The 21,862-nt window shown below is 31.1% G+C and overlaps 1 protein-coding gene across 16 annotated transcripts in view; it reads left to right on the forward strand.

Annotated features, from left to right (window-relative positions):
* The window catches only part of LOC130444871 (uncharacterized), a 103,490-nt gene that overhangs the window by 51,226 nt on the left and 30,402 nt on the right, over window positions 1-21,862 (forward strand). For 8 of the 16 annotated variants that reach the window (XM_056780196.1, XM_056780197.1, XM_056780195.1 and 5 more), the window contains 12 exons: window positions 3,838-4,040; window positions 4,319-4,523; window positions 4,807-4,911; window positions 5,000-5,133; window positions 5,221-5,296; window positions 6,432-6,467; window positions 9,748-9,913; window positions 11,606-11,720; window positions 13,598-13,630; window positions 14,014-14,079; window positions 16,711-16,763; window positions 17,696-17,868. In XM_056780196.1, the coding sequence (XP_056636174.1) occupies window positions 3,838-4,040; window positions 4,319-4,523; window positions 4,807-4,911; window positions 5,000-5,133; window positions 5,221-5,296; window positions 6,432-6,467; window positions 9,748-9,913; window positions 11,606-11,720; window positions 13,598-13,630; window positions 14,014-14,079; window positions 16,711-16,763; window positions 17,696-17,868 (1,365 nt within the window). The remainder of the gene's footprint in view (window positions 1-3,837; window positions 4,041-4,318; window positions 4,524-4,806; window positions 4,912-4,999; window positions 5,134-5,220; window positions 5,297-6,431; window positions 6,468-9,747; window positions 9,914-11,605; window positions 11,721-13,597; window positions 13,631-14,013; window positions 14,080-16,710; window positions 16,764-17,695; window positions 17,869-21,862) is intronic. The other 8 variants (XM_056780202.1, XM_056780203.1, XM_056780207.1 and 5 more) reach the window with 4 other exon arrangements.

Raw genomic sequence — 21,862 nt, forward strand, 5'->3', positions numbered from 1 at the left:
AATAACAGTTTTTTGAATATTTTTTTTGACAATTAGTGGAAAGAAAGAGATGCTGCATACGCCCGTTAGCAAAACGAAAATTGACGAAAAATTGTTGCTAAAAGAGCAATGAATAATTGTGTGGCTAACACAAACTTGATATGTGGCAGAAATTTCAAAAGTTGACACCTAGAAAACCATTCACAAAATCATTTCATGACACACGATATTTACGTAACTTTTTCTTGGTTTCTTTAATTGTTGTTAAGCACATTTTTAAATATTTACTACAACGGAAACAGTTTTCTTTATATGACTAAGTATTAAAAACACTATAGTCATTATAGCTAAAGTATTGTCAACATAATTATTGTCATATATAACAGGAATGTCAAGGTGAAGTGATAAAAAGGGATTTTCCACAAGGTAAATTGTGTAAAAATGTTTCTTTCCGCACAATTATAAATAAATATAATTTATTTTTGGAAATGTATCTAATTATAGCTTTTCAACTAAAGTAAATGATTGACGTCTATAACTTCTACTCCAGAAATGAAAAAAATAAACTTAAAAAATATCTGACGAGTGATAGATTAAAAGTTGAATTTGTTTCATCAAGAATATCGCTTTTGAACTTTATAAACATAATAAAATTAGCAGATTTTTCGTAGAAAAATGAGAATTAAATAAAAATAGGCTTATTTGTTGCAAATATACTTAGTAATAAAAGCTCAGATCACAACTTATGTCAAAATTTTATATAAATCTGACGCAGAGATGATTTCAATATATATGCGAAGAGAAACATTTGTGAACCGACGTCGCATGGCGTGGCGTGGCGTGTTGCTAGTGAGTTTCGACCTTTAAATTAAAAATTATTTTATATTTAATCAATACAGCACGTTCATGGTATTTTATCGAAGTAACAAATTAAAACACTGAGTTAATGATTAGTTTAATTTAAAAAAATTGATATCACTACGATAAGTAGGGACAATCGGTATATTTATGCACTTTTCTCTACGACTCGACGTGGTGGCTCACCGGTTTAGGGTTTTTTCTGTTCCTTAAAGTTTAAATCGGTACTTATAGTTTTTTTTTGGTAATTCTTCTGACCTGAACTTTTCTTGGACCTCTCTGGTTACACACAAAAGTTTTTCGAAATTATAACTATCTAAAAATGTGGTAAAACTGTCATTACTAACAAACTAGTGATTGATTTAAAATATCGACTTCTAAATTCACCTATCGTGATATACCTTTCCTAAAATTAACTTTGATTTTATTATTACACCGACATTTCTACGCCAGTTATTTTTATCAATGTTCCCTTCAAATGAATCATAGTTGAGATGAAAATAGCCTCAACTCATAATTGAATTTTTACCCACTTCCATACGTGTCTAAAGTAAACTATTCGCATAATTAAGTATCCCTTAAAATGTGACAGTTTCAAAAAACATTAAACTAAGGATGTGTGATTATTTTTATGTTTTTGAAAACAAACGTTTTTGATGCTAAAATAGAACGTTACGATCGATTATTTGGATTTGTTTTTATTTCTTTCCGAAACGATTGACACAACCCAGAGTTTTTTATAACCTAACAAAACGTTTTCATAGCGAGAATTTTCAAAAAACTGAGTTGATTATGCTTTGTTCAATTATTGTCACCAAAACTTAAAAATTTGAACTATAATTTTCATATAATACAAGTATTCAAAATTGTTACCAATATTGGAGAAAGAAAAATGGAAAATTTAATTTAGCATGTTTTGTATCGTAAAGTTCCTTGTGTTCCTTTTCTGCCTCTATCGACTTCTCAACTGCCATTTTTTCACAAAAAAAATTAAGAAAACACTTGTTGCGAGAACCACGTAGCACAAGAAACCCAGATATAGGAAAGCTTTTCCTCTGCAGGGCTGAGATTGTGGTGGTTTCTAGAAAAGCTTTCGCTTCATTGACACTCCTTCTATTCTATCTTTTACGTTCTTAATTTATTTACAAGCTATACAATACACTTAACTTACAATAATTTATTTATAAATATCACTTGAACAATTTCTGCGATTGCTTTTACTAATTCAATCTTTTCACTACGACTATTTATTTAAAACTAACTAACTGCGTTTACACAAATCATTTATACACCTAAATAAAATTCTACAAAGTTCTAGAGCAAAAATAAATAAACAAATAGACTTTCCTAGAAATTATTTGAAAGAAATGCTGTGAATAAACCGCCCGCTATAATAAAAAGTATAGTAGATGGACGTAAGGAACCATTTTGCGAACTTGTTCATAACAATATAATACAGAGTCTTATCAATGAATACCTTTCAGCTTCAATGTCAACAGTTTCGACTAAATTTAATCATTTAATGATACATTTATGAGTTGTCTAATTTTATCGACATGTTTATATTAAATCTCATACGAAATTGAATGGTTTGTGGGTGTTTGTAACCTATTAAAAACGTATATATATACATCTTGGAAATGAGATGTTTTGACTAACAATTTTCGTGAATCATTATAAATAAAATAATATACCGTATGGAATGCCGGATTGGAATTATGCAAACAAAACGAAAACTGGGTACGAAATGAAAGTTTGAACTGATTAAGTCATAAAATAGTCAGGTACAGTTAGATTGTATTGAAAAACGTTGTCAAATCTACCGAAATTTCTTGATTTAGTGTATTTGTTAATAAACATGGAAACGAATAATAAAAACTTATATTAGGTATTTATAAAAACCAAACACAATCGTGCAAAGTGGTATTTAATTAATTACCAACTATTGAGGTGATAGAAAAGGAAATATATTTCAATCGGATATCATAGTTACAATTCAATAAAATTAACAAATTTTTCATTATAAATAAGTTTTTTAACTGTCAATTAAAGAAAGAATATTCGCTAATAATTTTCAGAATCAAGAAAATTTATATATTTTCAATATAAGATAATGTTTACTCCGGCTATAAGGCAGCTTCTATTGCATGTCCTTCCTGGATTAATTCTTCAATATTTGGTGACAATTTTTAGAATGGTTGCGCAAACAATTTATGAATCTAACTATACATTTCAACGCCAAACACCATGAGAAGTATATTAAAATTCACAACTTTGTACTCAAGTAAATAATATTATGTTTCACTATCATTATTTTCTTGGTAAAGCTGCACTACTTTCCTCTCCAATAATTACCAACTATTTGGTCTAGAGTTCAATAAAGACAGATAATATTTTAAAATTCTCTGTTACCTCCTATTCAGTACAACGCGTCGGGACTTACCGTTGCCGCGCTGGCCGCCGTCCCTTCCGCAACGTTTTGTTCAGACGTGCAAATTAATACTTGGGTTGTATGTGGTTGCAATCTTGCATCAACTTGTTTGATTCTTCACCAATATAAATACGAATATCAAGGATAAACTTTACTCATTTGTTTTTGGAGTTTCATAAAGAAAAACGATGAATATAATTTCAGTTTTTCGCCGCGAATTTTACAGTCTTCAAACTTCTCGCAGGTAGAATGTTTTGATGAAGATACTCAGATATACGTTCAACATTTGATTGCCATGCATGATACGTATGAAAGTTATGTTCTTCCAGAACTTATTGGTTTCCTTTACCAGTCGATTAAAATTGTATTGTTTTCGTTTCTAATAAATTGGGTATCAAGCAAAGTGTCCAAAAGTAAAAAAACAATTAATTTATGTTTTACAAATGGATTCTTTTCCTGAAAATGTATTAAAAACATTTGTTTTGTGTTATTTTCATTGCATGATGAACGTCATCACTATCCATTATTGTTTTCCCATTTAAAAAAAATATTTTGTTATATTATTATAGGTATCTGGTCGCCGGGGCAAAAAATAGATTTCTCTCCAATTAAAGAATCAAATCACAAAGAATACGACAGACAGGATGAATCTATTCCACCGGTTTGGACTCCGAAGAGTGCTAATTCTAGTCCAGTTGCCGAACGAAAAGAGTTTCGCCCAATTAGTTTCCAGTCTCCTGTGCTAAATAGAAGAAACAGAACTTCATCAGAGGTAAAAACTTTATTATCTTTATCAAATCTGTATACACAGAATCGATTGAGGTGTGCCAGTGTTTGATATGTATTGAAACTAATAACAAGAAATACGATAACTTTGGGGATCTTTGTTCACGAAAGTCAACAAATTCAATGTTGGACTGTTTTAATTTAGGAATAAAACTATTGCTAAGAATAAATTAATGATTAAAACGACGTATTCAGTTAGAAATACCCCCTATTAACAATACTAATTGAATTGTTTATAATAAATATTATTTATATTGTATTTAGAGCCTAGGATCGAAGTCACAAGCTCAGGTACCACCTTGGAATAACTTGGATTATAACAGCGACACAGGATCGGCGTCTTCAATTTTAGATCGAAAATTAACCACCAGCTATTCCACTCCCGCGACCGGATTTAGCGACTTTTCTGGTACCACTCGTCTCCCTAAAGCACAAAATCCTACTATAACTTTACTTCAGAAAGCTAGAGGTAATTACAATCATTAAAAAAACCATTTTTGAATTAGAACCGTAAATAATTTTCTCCAAAAAAAAAAAATGTTGGTATGATTCTCGGTTTGGGAATATATTTTGTTTTTTATTTTTGTTTTTTTATTTATTATCAATTTAAATGGGATGAGGGAGGGCACAGCTGCGACTGCATCATGTAATCGGGTGATATAGATACGAGGTATATATAAAAAGTATTTGTACAAGGATTTTATAAATACTAATCGTTAATTTGATGATAACAATATTTTTTTCGATTTTAGAAGGCCAGCTACCCAAAGGGGCTCATTATATTGATCAAGAACAAAGACAATTTCAGCTTAGACCGAAAAGTGATAGGCCACCCGTAGCTGGACCCAGTGAAATATGTAAGTAGTTTTTTTAAACTTAAAAATCGAAAATTTAATAATGGAACATAATTTGTGATGTGGAATTGTACTTTTTTAACATTTATAGTATACCAAATTAAAAACGAACATACGAGCGAATCCGATACCGAAAAACCTCGTAAAATGACGGATGTAGGATCTAGGAAATTCCAAGGAATTGGACCTGTCAGTAGAGACGGCATGCCCTTGGTTCTTAGATCTGTAAGTATAAATTCAACATCTGTAATGTTTACTTATATAAAATGAATCGTAAGTATTTTGTTATCCATTTAATTGATATTTTTTAAGGAGGTGAAAGATCAAAATCAATCGAAATGGTACAAACGGATGTACGATACCATTCACAAACAAAAACCCCATAATGGTAAGTAAATGTTCGATACTCGAATAATTTCTCTGTGATTCATAAAGTGACACTCGTGTACGAGTCATAAAGTAGCTGAACTTAGTGCCTGAATTAAGAATGCGAATTTTATAGCTGAGCTGCTAGGATTTAGTTATCCATATTACAATCGGGAAGGTTGTACAATGATATATCTTTAGATGTAGATACCAGCCAACGTTGAATGGAGTTGAATGAATTTTGAAGAAAATGCAGAAATGAGGTTTCAAAATACGATATCATGATGATGGATGCGTTACGAACTCTTCTACTGACCTAGATTGTGAAACCAGTCCTGTTTTATTATGATAATAGAATTTAAAGTTTGGCGGATGACATAAGTGATGTAAAAATCAGTAAAAATACCACTTTTTCATGGTGGAAATATCGTTCTTCATCGCTAAAATCTTGTTGTTAATATTAGCCGAAATTTCGTTCTTCATACTTGAAATCTTCTCGTCTATTTCAGTAAAAATATCGTTCTTCATTTCAGAAATTGACAAGGTCAAGGTGGAAGACTTCTCCATGGTTGAATTTTGAACAGAAATGTTCCTGGATCCAAACAGTCACTTACCAGTGCCACTTTGAGTCTTCTCCAACTCTCCATTCTCCAATTTGGCATTTAGTACTGACACTTTCATGTCACCTAGTCTCTTAGCTGTATTCATGTCACTATTTTTAACATACCAATTTATTTGAACACACCGTTTCGATAGCCGAGTTACCGTCTTCAGATACTGATTATAAATGGTCCAACTGTCTAAGGAACATCGAAAACGATGGCTAGATACTATAAAAAAATATCTAAGTCAGTAGACGAGTTGGTAATAATTAATCATGTGACTAGAAACACTCAGGCTTAATAGTTAATTATATTAGATAAAAATAATGTAATTAACTAATTGTTATGAGTTTTATAGTTTATTTCAATAATAGAATACTTGATGTTTTTGCTCTTTTAAGGTTTTTAATGTTTCACGTTCGAAATGGCAGCGAATTGTTGATTTCATTTGATAGATTAAGTAAAATTGAAACATTATATATGTGCTTACAGTTATAATTTCCCCGCACTTACATTCATTCACGTATTAACACTGTTTTTGTTTTTTTTTTGCAGACGAATATGTTACAATTCGATATAAACAAAAAAGAGGTACAATTTTTAAAAATATATATCGATTGCTTCGCTTTCTTATAACTGCCACAGCTAACACAACGCTTTCAGCTAGATCAATTCAATATTAACTTTCTGATAAATAAATTGGAAGCAATAAAACAAAGTAAAGATCACGTATCGATGAGGAACAAGTTAATAACTCGAAATTAGATGTTCGGTTATCAGGAAATAAGAAAAAGTCTATTAAATCAACGTCCTTTTTTGCGAAATTATTTTTTCGCGTGAAATTTCGATATTAAACACTATAGAAAACAAATCGTTTATATTGCAGGCAGTTTCTTTTCAATTTAGAAGATTTATTGACCTAATTATCAGTTTTCTGTTCACAAAAATATATTTTGTGTGACAACCAATCACTTAACATAGAAAGGTTGAGTCACTTGAAATCCTTTGAACAAAAATTTATTTATTGGTATTGCTAGGAAACGACTTAACAGTCTGGTAGAACAGTTTATCGGCACTGTGGGTGTTCAAATAGCGATTTGAGATTTCTCTGCAAATATTATAAAATAATAAAATATAAATTATATAGCATAAAAATGGAAATGTATTTGAACTTGCAGAGGTACGAAATTTAGTTGGGAATTATTTAAAGTGTCCATCCAGTGTTGGAATCAAATATTCTTGGAGGAATAATCGAAATATCGTTACAAAAATACAACAAGAAAATGATGATTTTGAAAAAAATTCACGTTTTGATGCCAACCGATAACAAACTAGATCATAATCATAAATGCACAATGAAAAAGTATTAATTCAATCACATACATTGCTTTCAATTGGGATCTAAACAGTTTTTCTAAAAAAAACTGTTTAACTTGTTTAGATTCATAATTAAAAATTATAACAAAACTTCAATTTAAAATATAGTTAACCCCTGTATATTTATTACAGTAAAAATCACAAGTAATTTCCATATTCAACAACTAAAATTTCATTCTATATTTTTTTTAAATCGGCTTGTTTTTAGATCTCTTCTTCTGTTATAAAATTAGTTTTTTTTTTAATAATTACTCGACTACTTTCCTTTTTATCAAAATATTGACACTGACAATTTGTTTATTTATATTAATAAATAGATCATGAATATCGAAATTAAAATAAAATCAAAATTGAATTATTTGTAGTTGTATTAGAATTTACAAAATGGGGCTACAAATATAACTTAAATTATTTGGGTCTTTTTAATCATTTATAGCTTTTCTATTCTTTGGAATTGAACACGAAAAAAATAATTTATAGAAATAGTACACATTCATAACAGCGAGAAAATTGTCAAAGATGACCTAAATACATTATGTAAAATTTATAACCCCATTTTGTAAATTTAGTACAACTACAAATAATTCAATTTTAATTTTATTTTTATTTCGATATCCATGATCTATTGATTAATACAAATAAGCAAATTGTCAATGTCAATATTAAGCCGCGTCCACACTATGCCGATCGACAATGTCGAACGACATAGGCGACATTCGTCTCGTCCACACATAAACTGCTATGTGGACGTATTTCATCAGTCGATTGTGAGTAGTTGAGTGCTGTGCTTTAGTGAAACAAGAAACAAAATGAGTGATGCAGATGCTCTTGTTGCTGCTGCTACTGCCATATTTAAATTTAATGTTTGTTCTTCTGTGAAATTCATTTTGATAAAACAATTAACTTTGGTAAAACACAATTATAGAAGCACTTCTCCCGTTGCGCACACAGGTTTTAACAAAACTAATGATTTAAAACTTTATTATCACGCTCAACAGGTCCAAACTTGGCAATTATTTCCATTCGACTGAAAATAAAAATGCACTTCATTCGGGTTACATTCGACTCGACAAATGTCGATCGACTAAGTCGATCGACACGTCTACACTATGTCGACGCGGTGTGGACGCGGCTTTATATTTTGATACAAGCTGAAACGTCAAAATTTTCATCTATCTTTCAAAAATTATTTAAAAAACTAACTCTATAACAAAATAGATTCATTGAAAAACTTAAACATATTAAAAAGGTCTAAAAAAATAAGAAATTAAAGAAATTTCATTCAATTAGAATTCAGAATGCAACATCCAAGTGTACTGTCATTTTTCATAAGTTTACACAAATGTTTCGTTGACTCAGTGATCTGTATTTTGTATAAAAAGAAAATTTAATCAATATCTTCTCCAAAAAGTTGAGGGGCCTAGCCATTAGACTGTATATTGTAAATGAAATAATTAATTTTATATATTTTAATTCGAAAAAACCCCTTTTTAATATTTAATAGTATCCGCCATTGGATTCAAGTTTATTATCTTAGAAGAAAATATTGTATATTACGTTTTTTTTTGTATAATTTAAAAATGATTAGATAAACATTGACCTTTTTACTAAAAATGTATTTAAAGTAAAGCTTGTTATCACACTATTGTGTAATGCCATTATTCAGTTTTAACATATATATATATATATAGTTTATTTATAAACAATGCAATCATTGAATGTTTTTGTTATGGTGAATGACATTAAAAATAACATTGGAATTATCAGTAAAGTTTTTAAGGTGAGGCTATTTTTCTAAAGTAAATATTATTATTTCCCGTAATATATTATATCATTATAAATATTTTCTATTTCTACATTAGTTTTTCACACATCCTTTTCATCCAGAATAGTTTTCTTTTCATATTATGGCTAAACAATTATTTCATCAAGTAGTACAATTGTAGTGAATCTGATTATTTATAAATCAAGTACTGAAATTTTTGTTTTTCCATTTTGTGGTAGACTTCACACAACACCCTTATCGATAGGGAAGGTTTCCAGAAACACCCAATTGAAGTAAAAATTGTACAAAAAAAAACCGTGAAAATCAGAGCGTTGGAAGATCGTCAAATATAACTAAAACAATTATAGATATCTTTACAAACTTTTTCTCCAATAATCTATTAATTTTCCACAACTAACACATATTCTTTATGATTATACCGCATTTTGTGACCACGTCCGCCCTAAAATTATTGCGGAATACGGCAAAATATGATATCGGTTTGATTTCAATTAGCAAGTGATTGTGCATTGTTTTACATTGTAAAATATTGAGCCTTTAACTAATTGTGAACGTTGAGTAGGTAGATAAAGGTCGTGCTCCGCGTTCCTTCTTTCTTTAATTGGAGAAGCGTATAATAACTGCTTAAAAATGCTTAATGCACAATACTAATAATTAATATGCTGTAAACAATTAACAATATTCCGTTTTTATTTAATTTTTCTGTAGCACAATACCCTTATACTTCTGGTTACCTTTCCGAGCCGGAGCCAGGAGCATACGACAGCGACTTCGCAGACTACAAATATCAAACACTTGATAGAAGACGACCTCCACCACAAGATAAATCTGCAAACTACATATCCTCAACAATGCCAAGGCCAACTGTAAATAGGTTCGTTTATTATTTTCTATAAAAGCTATGGAGATAAGGGGTAAATATAACTCTCTGTTATTGGAAGTAGTTCGAGGTTGATTTAAAAAAGAAATGCTCTAAAAATGGCGCGTCTAACCTCCACACGCCATCTTGGAAGTTTCACAAACGCACAAATAGAGTCCACGTTACCTCTACCTTTCATAATCGGGGCTAAATAATTTGTAATAATAACAGTTATCTACCCTGTAGCCAAGATTAAATACTACAGATATATCATTGATTTATTTTCTCTTGAAACGCCACCGCTTCTCTGGTCATTTAAATTGGTTATGTCCAGATGTACAATAACCGAAACCTCTCCATGGGATTCACAAACATCTCATTTCTATTGTCACTAAATATACAGATTGCTTTTTAGTTTCCAAATGAATCTCACCACAATTATATAAATCAAGCATTACTCTACATTTATTATTATTATATAGCAGGCCAGATAAAATTAATTATTTAACGTGTTAGTAGTTGCCTCACTAGCCGGCCGTGAAATTAAATCCCACAGCTGTTTTCAATTGATATTCGTACGCGTGCGCTTTGCTAAGCCATTACCTTTTGTATCTTTTCTATCGTTTAAGACATCCGTAGTATTTAATCTGTGCCTGTAGCTTACCAGAGCCGAGATTCTCAATAAACTTTCCAAATTATTTAAATACCTTTCCTCTTTAAAGCATTTGATATCGATTTTTTTTTTCATCGATAATTTACGATTTTTGAATCTTTTAGGAAATTTTTTAATACATTTAATTCGTTTCAAAGCGATGTAAATATTCTAAAACTAATTCAATAATATCGAAAGAATTTGAACCCTTTTAGATGATTTAAAATTTTCAAAAACAATTAAGTGAATCAATATTTTTTGGAAAATATCAGTTATACAGTATAGCTGGTCACCTAAGAACAGGAGTTTTTTTGGGTACTACATATCATTGTTTTGATGGATTCTATAGAATCGAAATTAATGGTTCTAGTGGTTCGCTTCTTGATGTCGAGGTCCATGATTCGGCTCATGTATATGAAGGTTTACCTTCTGGTCTTCTAGTGGTTCACTTCTCGATGTCGAGGTCGATGATTCGGCTCATCTATATGGAGGTTTACCTGCTGATCTTCTAGAGGTTCGCTTCTCGATGTCGAGGTCGATGATTCTCTTGTAGTGGTTCACTTCTTGTTCGCTTCTCTTTGAATGCTTTTGTCGTCGGCCGATCTGACTTCTCCTATGAACCCATCAGACTACATTTGTTATCTTATCGCAGGCGTGTTTTTTTTTTGGAAACTGCGTTTTCTTTCTGGTATTTGAATTATTTTCATCTAATAATAAATAATAAGTACAAGAAACAGTAGTAATAATAATAATAACTGAATGGTCTAGGAGTCTCATTATTGTTTACTTAATATCTTTTACAAAAATTGTATCATAAAAGAATTTGAATCATTGAGGAATAAACAAAAACTACATGATTCGAAGTTTATTGTTGTTTTAAATCAACATTAAAGGATTTAAATCTGTTTTGAATCATCTAAATACCAGTTATGTAAATACTTTTATAAAGATTCAAATCTTAATACTTTCTTATTGATTTCAAGAACAGTTCTATTATTTTCTACCTTTTTATTCACTAAAAAAAGTTTTTCCTATAAATATATCATTTATTTTAGATCGATTTCCTCCGACATTGTTAGAAATACAAGTTCAGATTATAAAAATCTGCCGGGTAAGATAGAAAACTATACTCCAGGGCATTCCTCTATATCAGATAAAGAAGCAAAACAGGCAAGTATATAACAATAAATAATTATATTTATGCATCAAAATATAAAACGAAAGTTATTTTGAGTTGTAGTCACGACATTTTATAGCTTTTTCTCCAAGTGTCAATCTCAATTCAAAATTTAAAGATTTGTTTTATTTTTGATGTATTGAATTAAAAAAAATGATAGAAATTGGTATAATTATGATTAAATTGGCACAAAACAATGTATGTACTAATCAATTGTAAATGTAGGCATGTGTTACATGAGCAGATGTTATTAGATTGAGTATCTCAATGATTTAAATATTGGAGAAACCAAATGGAAAAATTATGAGGCCCTAAATTCAATTTTATTATTATATTTTATGCATACCTCTCTCTCATTATTATGTAATGCGATATGATTTCTCGTTAGCGCGATCACTGACTTTTCCAGTGTAAAATGCTTTCCAAAAGTTCCTTAAGTCTGAAAACATCGAGATAGTGATTGAAGTTATTAAAATTAGACCTGAGAATGAGGCATCTTTGAACGTTAATGTGACTGACATCTTTTAAAGTATTTAAGGCATAATTAAACACATTTCGTTTTCGAAATTATGTAATTGCACAACTGACAATATTACAACGACATTATAAAATTTCAATTTTTCTAGACTACTCTAACCTAACAAAATTCCTGAACGAAAGTTAAAATTATTAATAAATTTAAAGCATACGCCACCTATCGGCCAATAATACAACTACAAACGTAAGTTCACAAGGAAACTGTAAAATGTAAATATAACTAAAGGTGTGTTTACATGAAAAGTGTTAGGTAAATGCAAACACTAACCTACCATTGAAAGCAATGAAAAACATTTGTTAAAGTTAGTCCAATACTTTGTATTGTATCTTTGGAATTACCCGTCATGTAACAACAGTTGCGTCAGTGGAATACTAGATAACAAATTGCCTGCCAAAAGTTGTTGAAAACGAGATGAATAATTCTTCAACATGACAAATGTTGCTGAAATAATTTAATTTTAATCCAGCTAGAAGATTGATTTATCATTGGCTGTACAAAGGTGCTTTTTGCATATCGTAATCGAAAAAAGAACTTGGAAAATTGGTTGGAAAAGTGTATTAATCTTAAAAGGAGAATAATTCAACTAGTTTCTATTATAAATTCTTGTTTTCTTTTTAGTGGGACAGAAATATGAGGAGAATTACAACTATATGAAGAGGTGTTTCTAATCTAATATCCATTAAGAACAATAAATACGGGAAAATTTGTATATTTTGCAAAAAAATCGTAAAGAATATATTATTAATAGTGAAAAGTCTTACAACAAAATATTCACTTATTATACTGATAATAACAATAACATCTGCCCATGAAATTTCGTTAAAAAAATGTTAAAGTAAGCTTAGTACCTGTAGTGAATGTGATAAACTTAAATAAAATAAATAAATAAAATTAAAAATAAGGAGATTGAGTAATCGAATACATTTTTTTACATAAAAAATTCTATTTTTGAAATCTTACGGAACATAGGAACTTCCACCAATTCGCTCGCAATTTCCCAGTGTTAATTCCAATAGAACTTCAATTATTAGTATAAAAATCGATTAGTTTTAACACAAGTGCTCGGGTTGTATTGAAATGAAATGGTTATCGTTTCTTTTAAGTACAATCAACTATATTTACCTAAAACAATATCAAACGAATAGAATGTTGATTGCAGATGAATCTAGGTTTTCGTAACAAAGTAAAGGGAGTGGAAATCCAGTGAAACAGATATAATAATCGCGAGGTTCGATTGAAATTAACACTGGTGGAATGGAAATAGCTTAGATAAAGTTTTCATCCGTAAAACTGGTTCCAAAATACTTTTTTTTATACTGAATTTTTTTGTAGTGGTGGGACGAGGTCATGGACATATTTGACGGGGTACGATATTTTTGAATAAATTTTACATCACACTTTTTTATTAACAAATATAGAAACTTCTTCAGATATAAAAACTATTATTTAAAACAAAAAATTATTGATCGAACGCTTCTATTTTCATTATGGGGGAAAAATAGGAGACTGCCCGATTTAAAACCTCAATTCCTTATACATTTCACTGTAAAATTCTAGTGTAGTTCAATAGGTCACAAACGACAATATCAAAAATATTCTGATGTATGTTTTGGATTCATTTTATTCCTGGAACATAACCGGTTTTTATTCGAGATTATCTGAAGAAATTCTAGATGAATTTACACATTCTTTATATAACGCGGAGAAGGGTTTTTTTTTAATACTAACACTTATTTTTTCGCAAAAAGTGGCTAGACGATAACACGGCTCTTCCCAGTTATGAAGTCATGTTCGCAAGGGCGCTGTCGAGATCTGTAAGGCAAAAGAAGCATGCTCCGATACATTTTATGCAGTTTTTATTTCGTCTATTCAAAATAATATGAAGATATTTCACATTTTATGTTTAATAATTCGAAATTGTAGATCAAAAGTATTAAAAAACAAAAGAAAATATGAAATTTGAACAGTATAAACTTCTAGCACTCTATAAATACTCAAATGAAATAATTCCTAAAGGTTTAAAGAATGAACTATCACAAAAATTAAGTTCTTAGAAAAAGAAGAAACAATAACTTAAGGGGGTCGAAAAAAATCGATTTTTTATCATAAATCGGCGTTGGAACAAAGCAGGTATACAGAGCGTGCGCTGGGCTGCTCTAAAAGCCAAGCGGCGCTGATCATTGTATTGATATCCCTAAATCTAACTACTGCCTGAACTTTTTGTGAAGGGGAACCGAGACCGTTCACAGACGCTTTCGAATATTGACCTAGACGCCAGGAAGTGTCGGTTCGTGCAGTTTTGGTGTGGCAGTTGCGAAGCGTGCTATATGAAAAGTTTTAGTATAAATCGCATGCGTTTTTCTCTAAACGGTGACCAGAAACTACTGGATCCATCTCCCTACGGAGGCTAGCGTTACAAATGGCTATTGTCGCACGAAAAACCGCAGCTCTAAAAATTTCTGTAGACGTCTGTCTCAGCCATCTGCGCAAGTCTTTCAGTCACGAATTTTGTCTACGGCCGACCAACCGTTTTCCTTTGATCTTCCCTTTTATAATCAAGAGGAGGTTTTGCTGTAGGATCTGTATGTTTGTTTTATGTTCCGTCCAAGATATCCGCAGCATTCGCAGGTAGGCGTACATTTCGAACGCATCAATTTTCTTCTCTGTGGCCGCATCCAACTTTCACATCCGTACAGAAGAAAGGAAAGATGTAACAGCGAAGCATTCTGGTCCGGAGTTCCAGGATGAGGTTGCGTTTTGCCAGAAATGTCCTTATGTTGTTCAGAGTTTTTCGCGCTTGCTCAATTCTTGATGTCATTTCGAGTTTTGGGTCGCAGATATCTTAGAGAGCGAAAAATTAGTAAAAAACAGAATGTAATTTTCAAAAGTATATAAAAAAGTCAATTTTCGTAATTTAGAATTCATCGCTAGTCAAAAATATGAAGATTAAAATGTCGTTTAGTTTTTTGATTTCGAATAACCACAACAGCCGCAATTTGATCACCATCAAGCACTTATACTGGATGTCTTCCTGTTGATCACTATAACTTTTATTCTATAATACATTTTGACTTCAAAAAATTTGTGAACATTATTTAAATGTTAATAAAGATTATGCAAAAACAATGAGATAGAATATTTCAATGGTTTGTCCGTAAAAAAATTTAAAAATCCGTAAAAAACAGTTCTCAAACAAGAGGACCCCCTTAAACATGTCTTTAAAAATTGATATTTTCAGATGAAAATAATTAGAAATCGATTTTTAACAAAAGTAAATATTTATTCAGATAAATTAAAATCAGTAGAATCATTCTTGACCTCAGAATGTGTGATTTAATGAATAAATTATTTTGAGTAGATTATTATCACTCAATTTACAGAAAGTAGAAAATAAAACATATTAAATTGATAAAAACTACTCACTAATAAAAAGTTCACTTAATTGTTCTTACGGAATCGTCTTAAGAATTATTTTAAAACGTATAAACGATGTTAAAAATAATACAAAATTAACCAACGGCTTGTAAAAACGAATTTACGCCAGTTCCAGGTACTATATAACAAAAACGTTGGTAGAAAGTTGTTCGTGAATACTAAAACAAACAAAGGTAGAAAACACTTACCATGGTACGCTGAAATCGAAAGAGATATTGATTAAGAAAGAAATAAAACTTGTGTCTGTTTTATTATATTAGGAAACAAAACCAGATGATGATCATAAATTTGAAAACAAAATGAAAATACTAACGAAATAAGTCAGGTAAGAGATACGGGAAAAAGTAAGAACTAAATTGTCAGATAGAGACAAAATAACAAATGTGGGATGACTGAAATGACGATGAAGATACAAATAATAAAATATCTAAGATAAAAGTCGATATTGAGGCAGTAGAATAAAGCTAAGATGAATACAATAAAAAAATTGAACACCTAAGAAGAATAGAGAAGGAACAAAATGAAATAAATGCGGAAATAAAAAAACCAAAAACCAATGAAAGCAGAAGAGGCGAAGACTGTCCATAGAAGAAATACTATACCGAGAAGAACGCAGATAGACCAAATAGAATAATGAGAGATAAGGAAGGAAAAATTCTATATAAACTGAAAGTATTAACAAGAGATAGGAAAGATTAGGAACATTAAGTAAAAGAGAAACGAAATCCCCGTCAAATACTTGAAGAGGTAGAAAATTTATTGATAAGAAATGTGTATTTCACATTATTAAATGTTTTATTATATACTTTCTGTGAATTACTTACACCTACACGATTCCTTTGAAATGATACTTTGATATTTAAATCGTTCCATAGCATGTTTTCCAGCATGAAGGAAGTGGTTAAATGGTACCAGATTACAACACTTGCATGAATTTGGATTTATACACAACTGCTTCGAATTAATCAAGTTTGTAGGTGAATAAAGTATTAACGGATAGTTTTTTTTAGCATTTAGAACAACAGTCAAGAATCCAGTCTCATCCGAGGAGCTTCATTAATCAGTAAGTATACAGAAACAACGACTGATATCTATTTATTTGAATCTATGAAAAATATTTCGAAAGATGATCGAAAATTAACCATAAAACACTTATTTGGTGGTTCTTATAGTAAATTATGGGATCCATCCAATATCCAAGCGACTCGTGTTCAAATCCTGGACAATCTTTTATTTAATCATTTTATTAGAAACAATTTAATAATACGAGGTATGATCGAAACCAAATAAAAAGCTAATATTAACCTTAAATCAGTCTCCTTCAACTCTTCTTCCACCCTTGACTTAGCAATGTACATGGAATCCATAACTGGAATCCTTTTTTCGGATTAGGTTCATCGTGGACCTCAAGATGGACTCAAAACGTTTGTCTTTTGATTCATTCTGTTGTGTAAGGTGGAATTGAACAACAAATCAACAATAGTACAACTTTAATCAGACAAAAACGCCGGGATACAAAGTTACTTGTTGTACGGATGTTGTTATAAAGAAACAAACCTGTACAGTGAGGTTAGGTTATGTTTTTCGTCATAAAATTTTAACCAATCGCTTCAAATTTATTCCTTATCCTTAGATATAGATAATCCTGGGAAATATAATCAGCTTACAGAAGTATTTAATACCACATTTCTTGGAAGGTCTTCTGGACGCAATTCATATACGACCCTTACAGTAATCTGGATTAAAATTTGAACACGGGACCCAACTCACTTTTGAATCCCTCATACCTCTCGTAAACATATTGTAGACAGATTTCTTCAACATTTCGTGACGTTTCTTTAGCACTTCAAGTCGAATTTCAAGATCCATCAACTGCTAAAACAATCTCGTTAAACGAGTGAAACTAGTTCGAAAAGATGTAGCTGCAATAAAAATTAATTCGCCATATTGGTTGATGAGATCTCCACATGTGATTGCTTACGTATTTTATTACAGAGCCCTTAAAGAATCTGGATATGAAAGTGACTCGACGTTGGTATTTAAAAGAAGAGAAGAAGCGATGCAGCAACTTAATCCTAACCAACAAAAAGAAGCCTACAAGGTGATTCAAAAAGGCGGCGATGTTCCTTTGCAAGGTCTTCGTAAACCTGCTCCTGAACGACCAAAAGGTACGATTTGAAACGAAATACTTTTTTTTTTTTTTTTTCATCTAAATTTACTAAAAATATTGGTGAAGGTAATGCATGAATTATTTGCTATGGTCAAATATACAAGATGTCGCAAAATAATTACTGATAGATTGAATTTTACAAGAAAAAATATTGGAATTAATAGAAAAAGATTTTATTTAGTGCGTTGAGTAATTTTTCTTTATTATTTTGTATCAATTCTCATTATTTGGTACATATTCATTGATATGTGATTGTTCTGTGACATTGTGCGCCAGCGGTGATGGAAGCTAATAAAAAGGTTTGTTTTAATTTTGTTCTTATTCATTTCATTTCAGTAACGATACTAATAAAATCGAATATTCCTCTTGTTTGTAATAAAATCTGTTATCTACATTATAACTGTCACAGTAGCTATCACTTTATATTTTTCCAGAACACCAAAGCACAATATTAAATCAAAAAAACAAATTTTAATAAAAACGTTCTTCGCAGAAACCGATTTTGTGGAGTTTTTCCCAATATCATCGACATTAACCAGAGTGAGACTCCATAAAAACATAATACCTCAAAAAGAAGTACTTTGCTATCCGATTACTGTTCAACATAGAACGCAAAATACGTTTTCCAATTATAAAAGAACAGCTCCTTCAACCGCTATACCTACTCCTCCTCCAATTCCACCTCCATCTCCACCTCGAAGGAAATCTTCCAGAAATAATCCGACTTTAAGATTGGTATCCACATTGAAAGTTAAATCTGAAAAATCGCCGATTTGTAAAAGGCACGAAACTTGTTTTACAACAAACTCAAACATCGACAAATCCAAAATTAACTATCTCAGAGATAAAATAACTTGCAAATTATCTCCAACTCCTAATAAAAGAAGCCCAAGTCCAAAATTGAGGGTTATCAAAAAAATTACAGCTCCATCAGATCTCAAGAATAAAATTACATCTACTGTTACAACTTCTAGAGATTCGACGAATTCAATAAGACGAATTCACAGTAAAACAAATATTCAAACTGGTAGATCAAAATCATCCGATTACCCGAGAAATACTTCAACCAAAAGAAGTCCTCTAACCTCATCGATGGAAAGTTTAAACGCTTCGAGAGGTACTACAAAAACTTTCGGAACTGAAAAGAAGAAATTTAATCTCAATTTACAAACAACTAAATTAGCTAAATCCCCCGATCTCGTTTCACCTACTGAAGTCAAAAAAGCTTCCTTGATGAATTTAACTCAAGGAACTATTTACAAAAAAACGAACGCGCCTCTTTCTTCGTCCAAGACGAATGGTAAAACCAAAGAATATATACCTATAAAGGTGGGAGTATCTGAAAGAGGAAGAAATATATTAAAAACAAGTATCACGTCTTCTTCCAAAGTAAAAAGAGCATCACCTTCTTCGTCACCTTCGTCATCGACAAAAACAGTATTATCTCCAAAACTACAAAAAAAGAAGCTTACCACAAAACCGGCGAAAGTAAAAGACTCTAAAGAACATCAAAAATTTAAAAAGGAAAAAATGAACGGAGAAATAAAAAAAGATACAAAATCTGCTAAACCAAAAATAATACAAAGTCAAAAAAAGAATAAAACCAAAGAAGAAGATGCCTCTACGTCAATACTGAATGATATTCGTAAACAAAAGAAATGTATTGAAAGCCATCATTTCTTCCAGAATCTATTTTTAAGAGATTCCTCCCCAACACCTTCGTACCTCACCAAAAGTTCGTGGATTGTGGAAAAAACAAACCAATTGCACCGAAGAAGATCCTCATTTCCAGAACCGAGTATCAGTGCTATGAAAGTATATCTTAAACACACTAAACCAGTTAGTGAATCTAAATTTGTGAGTCTAGATATGGCTGCGATACGCTCTAGATCAGTCAGTCCTAAATCCGTTACATTTAGCGACACCTCTAAGGGTGCAAATAGAGAAATTCCCAAAAGAAGTTCGAGTTTACCGGTCAAATTAGATAGTCCGAGAAAAAAAATGATATTTTCGGAAACTAGTAGACCAATATCTCCTGTAATACAGCACAAGAAATTACTGTCTCCACCTCCATCTCCAAAATTATGTAGATCGCCATCTTGTAGAAAAATAATGCAATATAAGAGTCAACAAACTGATAACAAAAATTCGGATCTTTCACTGTATATGTGTCCGAGTTTAAATTACAGTAATACCTCACTAGATTCGTTCAAAAGTGAGGATTTCAATAAATATTTTCCCGAACAAAATCCAAAATCTCACGATAAATTCAGAGATTTAAATCATTTTTATTCGGAAATAGAAAAAGTCGGTGAATTGGAAAAGATTTTCAACGTTAAACCGAGAAGAAGGTGTGAATCCGAAATCATTGATTTCGATAGATGGAAAGAAGTAAGAACGCGCGAACGTGCCGAACAAGAATTAGATTCACTCTACAACCAAATAAAGCAAGAAGAAAAAGAAAAAGGATTTTTATATATTCCCAAAGACGTCGCACGTTACAAATGGAAAAAAGAATGCGATAGAGGACTTAGAATTAAAGAAAAATCAGTCGATGATATAAAGGAAGAATTTGAAAAAATAAAAAATGAAGAATCCACACGAGAAAATGCAAAAAGAAAAGAAATGGCCCTAATAAAAGACACATATAAACCTCTATGGAGAGGATATTCGGTTGTAAATATGGTTAATAATATAACAGATCGTCGATCGCATTCCGAAGGAAGAATTAAATCAACCAAACAAAACTCGAACGATTCGGAAAATATATTTCCGCATGGAATAGGCACTAAACTGTGGAGTAGTCTTTCCATGGAACAAATTAATATTTTAAAAAATCAATTAGCCGAAATTTACAATAACTCCCCGAAAAACAGCGACGATTACATCATCCACGTTCCAAAAGAAAAGAAAACATCGTATGTACCTACATTAACAGTTAGAAGAAACTCAGATTCATCCGATCGTATCTACAAAACTAATATTAATAAAAATAACAGTATAACAGAAAATGATAAAAAGATGATTTCGTATACTTTAAGTAGAGAGATTTTAGAAAAAATTGGTAAACGCAAAGAAACGTCCTTACCATTAGTTGTTGGAAAAGAAGTTTTAGGGGCAGTCGCAACAGCAGACGCAAATATAAAAGAAGTAGAAGTAGAAAAACAACCCAAACAACCTATAGTAAAAACAAATGCTCTTTCTAACGCTAAAATATCTTTTAGTGAAACTGAAAGCGGAAGCACAGATGAAAGTACAAAAACAGTTATTTGTACAGAACAAAATAAGGACGTTAAAAAGAAAGTAGAATATTTCGAACAAGCAAAAGAACACCAACCATACATCCCAACTGTTTATAAACCTGCTGATGATTGCTCTAACCATTCCCCAACGGAAATGCCACAAAATAAACCTTTATCCCAATCAAAGTCGGTACAGAGTTTTAAAGAATATTTCGGCGAAAGAAATTTAATGAAATTTGCGACAATACCGTTATCGGCTAGTAGAAAACAAAAATTTTCTCCGAAAAAACCCGAACTCCGAGCTATCGAAATCAGCCCGATTCGTTCGGAAGTTTCAATCGACACCATAAGCAATGATAGTCTTTGTAGAAGTAGGTCGATTTCACCTTATTCGAATGAAATAAATGAAAAACCCCCAATCAAAACAGGCGAAGTATCGCGTCTTCGAAACAAATTCGAATACGAAGATATTTACGGCAACGTTATCCTAAGAAGATCGAAAAGTGAATCAGATATGCATAATATGCGATCAAATTACAATTTCGGTTACGTAGATACTTTAAGAAGGAAATACGAGTTTCCTGCGTATTCGGGAAGAGGTAGGAGTCGAACAAGAAAAGGTGGCGTTGTATCCCCGTTATTTTTAAGAGCCGAAGATAGATTCATGCCTCACATCAACATTATAAGTAAAATAGCGAGTCTTTATACCAGAAAAAATACCAAAAACGGAAATGAAAAGTATAAAAAAAG

This window comes from Diorhabda sublineata, chromosome 6 (assembly GCF_026230105.1).
Source record: "Diorhabda sublineata isolate icDioSubl1.1 chromosome 6, icDioSubl1.1, whole genome shotgun sequence".
NCBI classification, from domain to species: Eukaryota; Metazoa; Arthropoda; class Insecta; order Coleoptera; family Chrysomelidae; genus Diorhabda; species Diorhabda sublineata.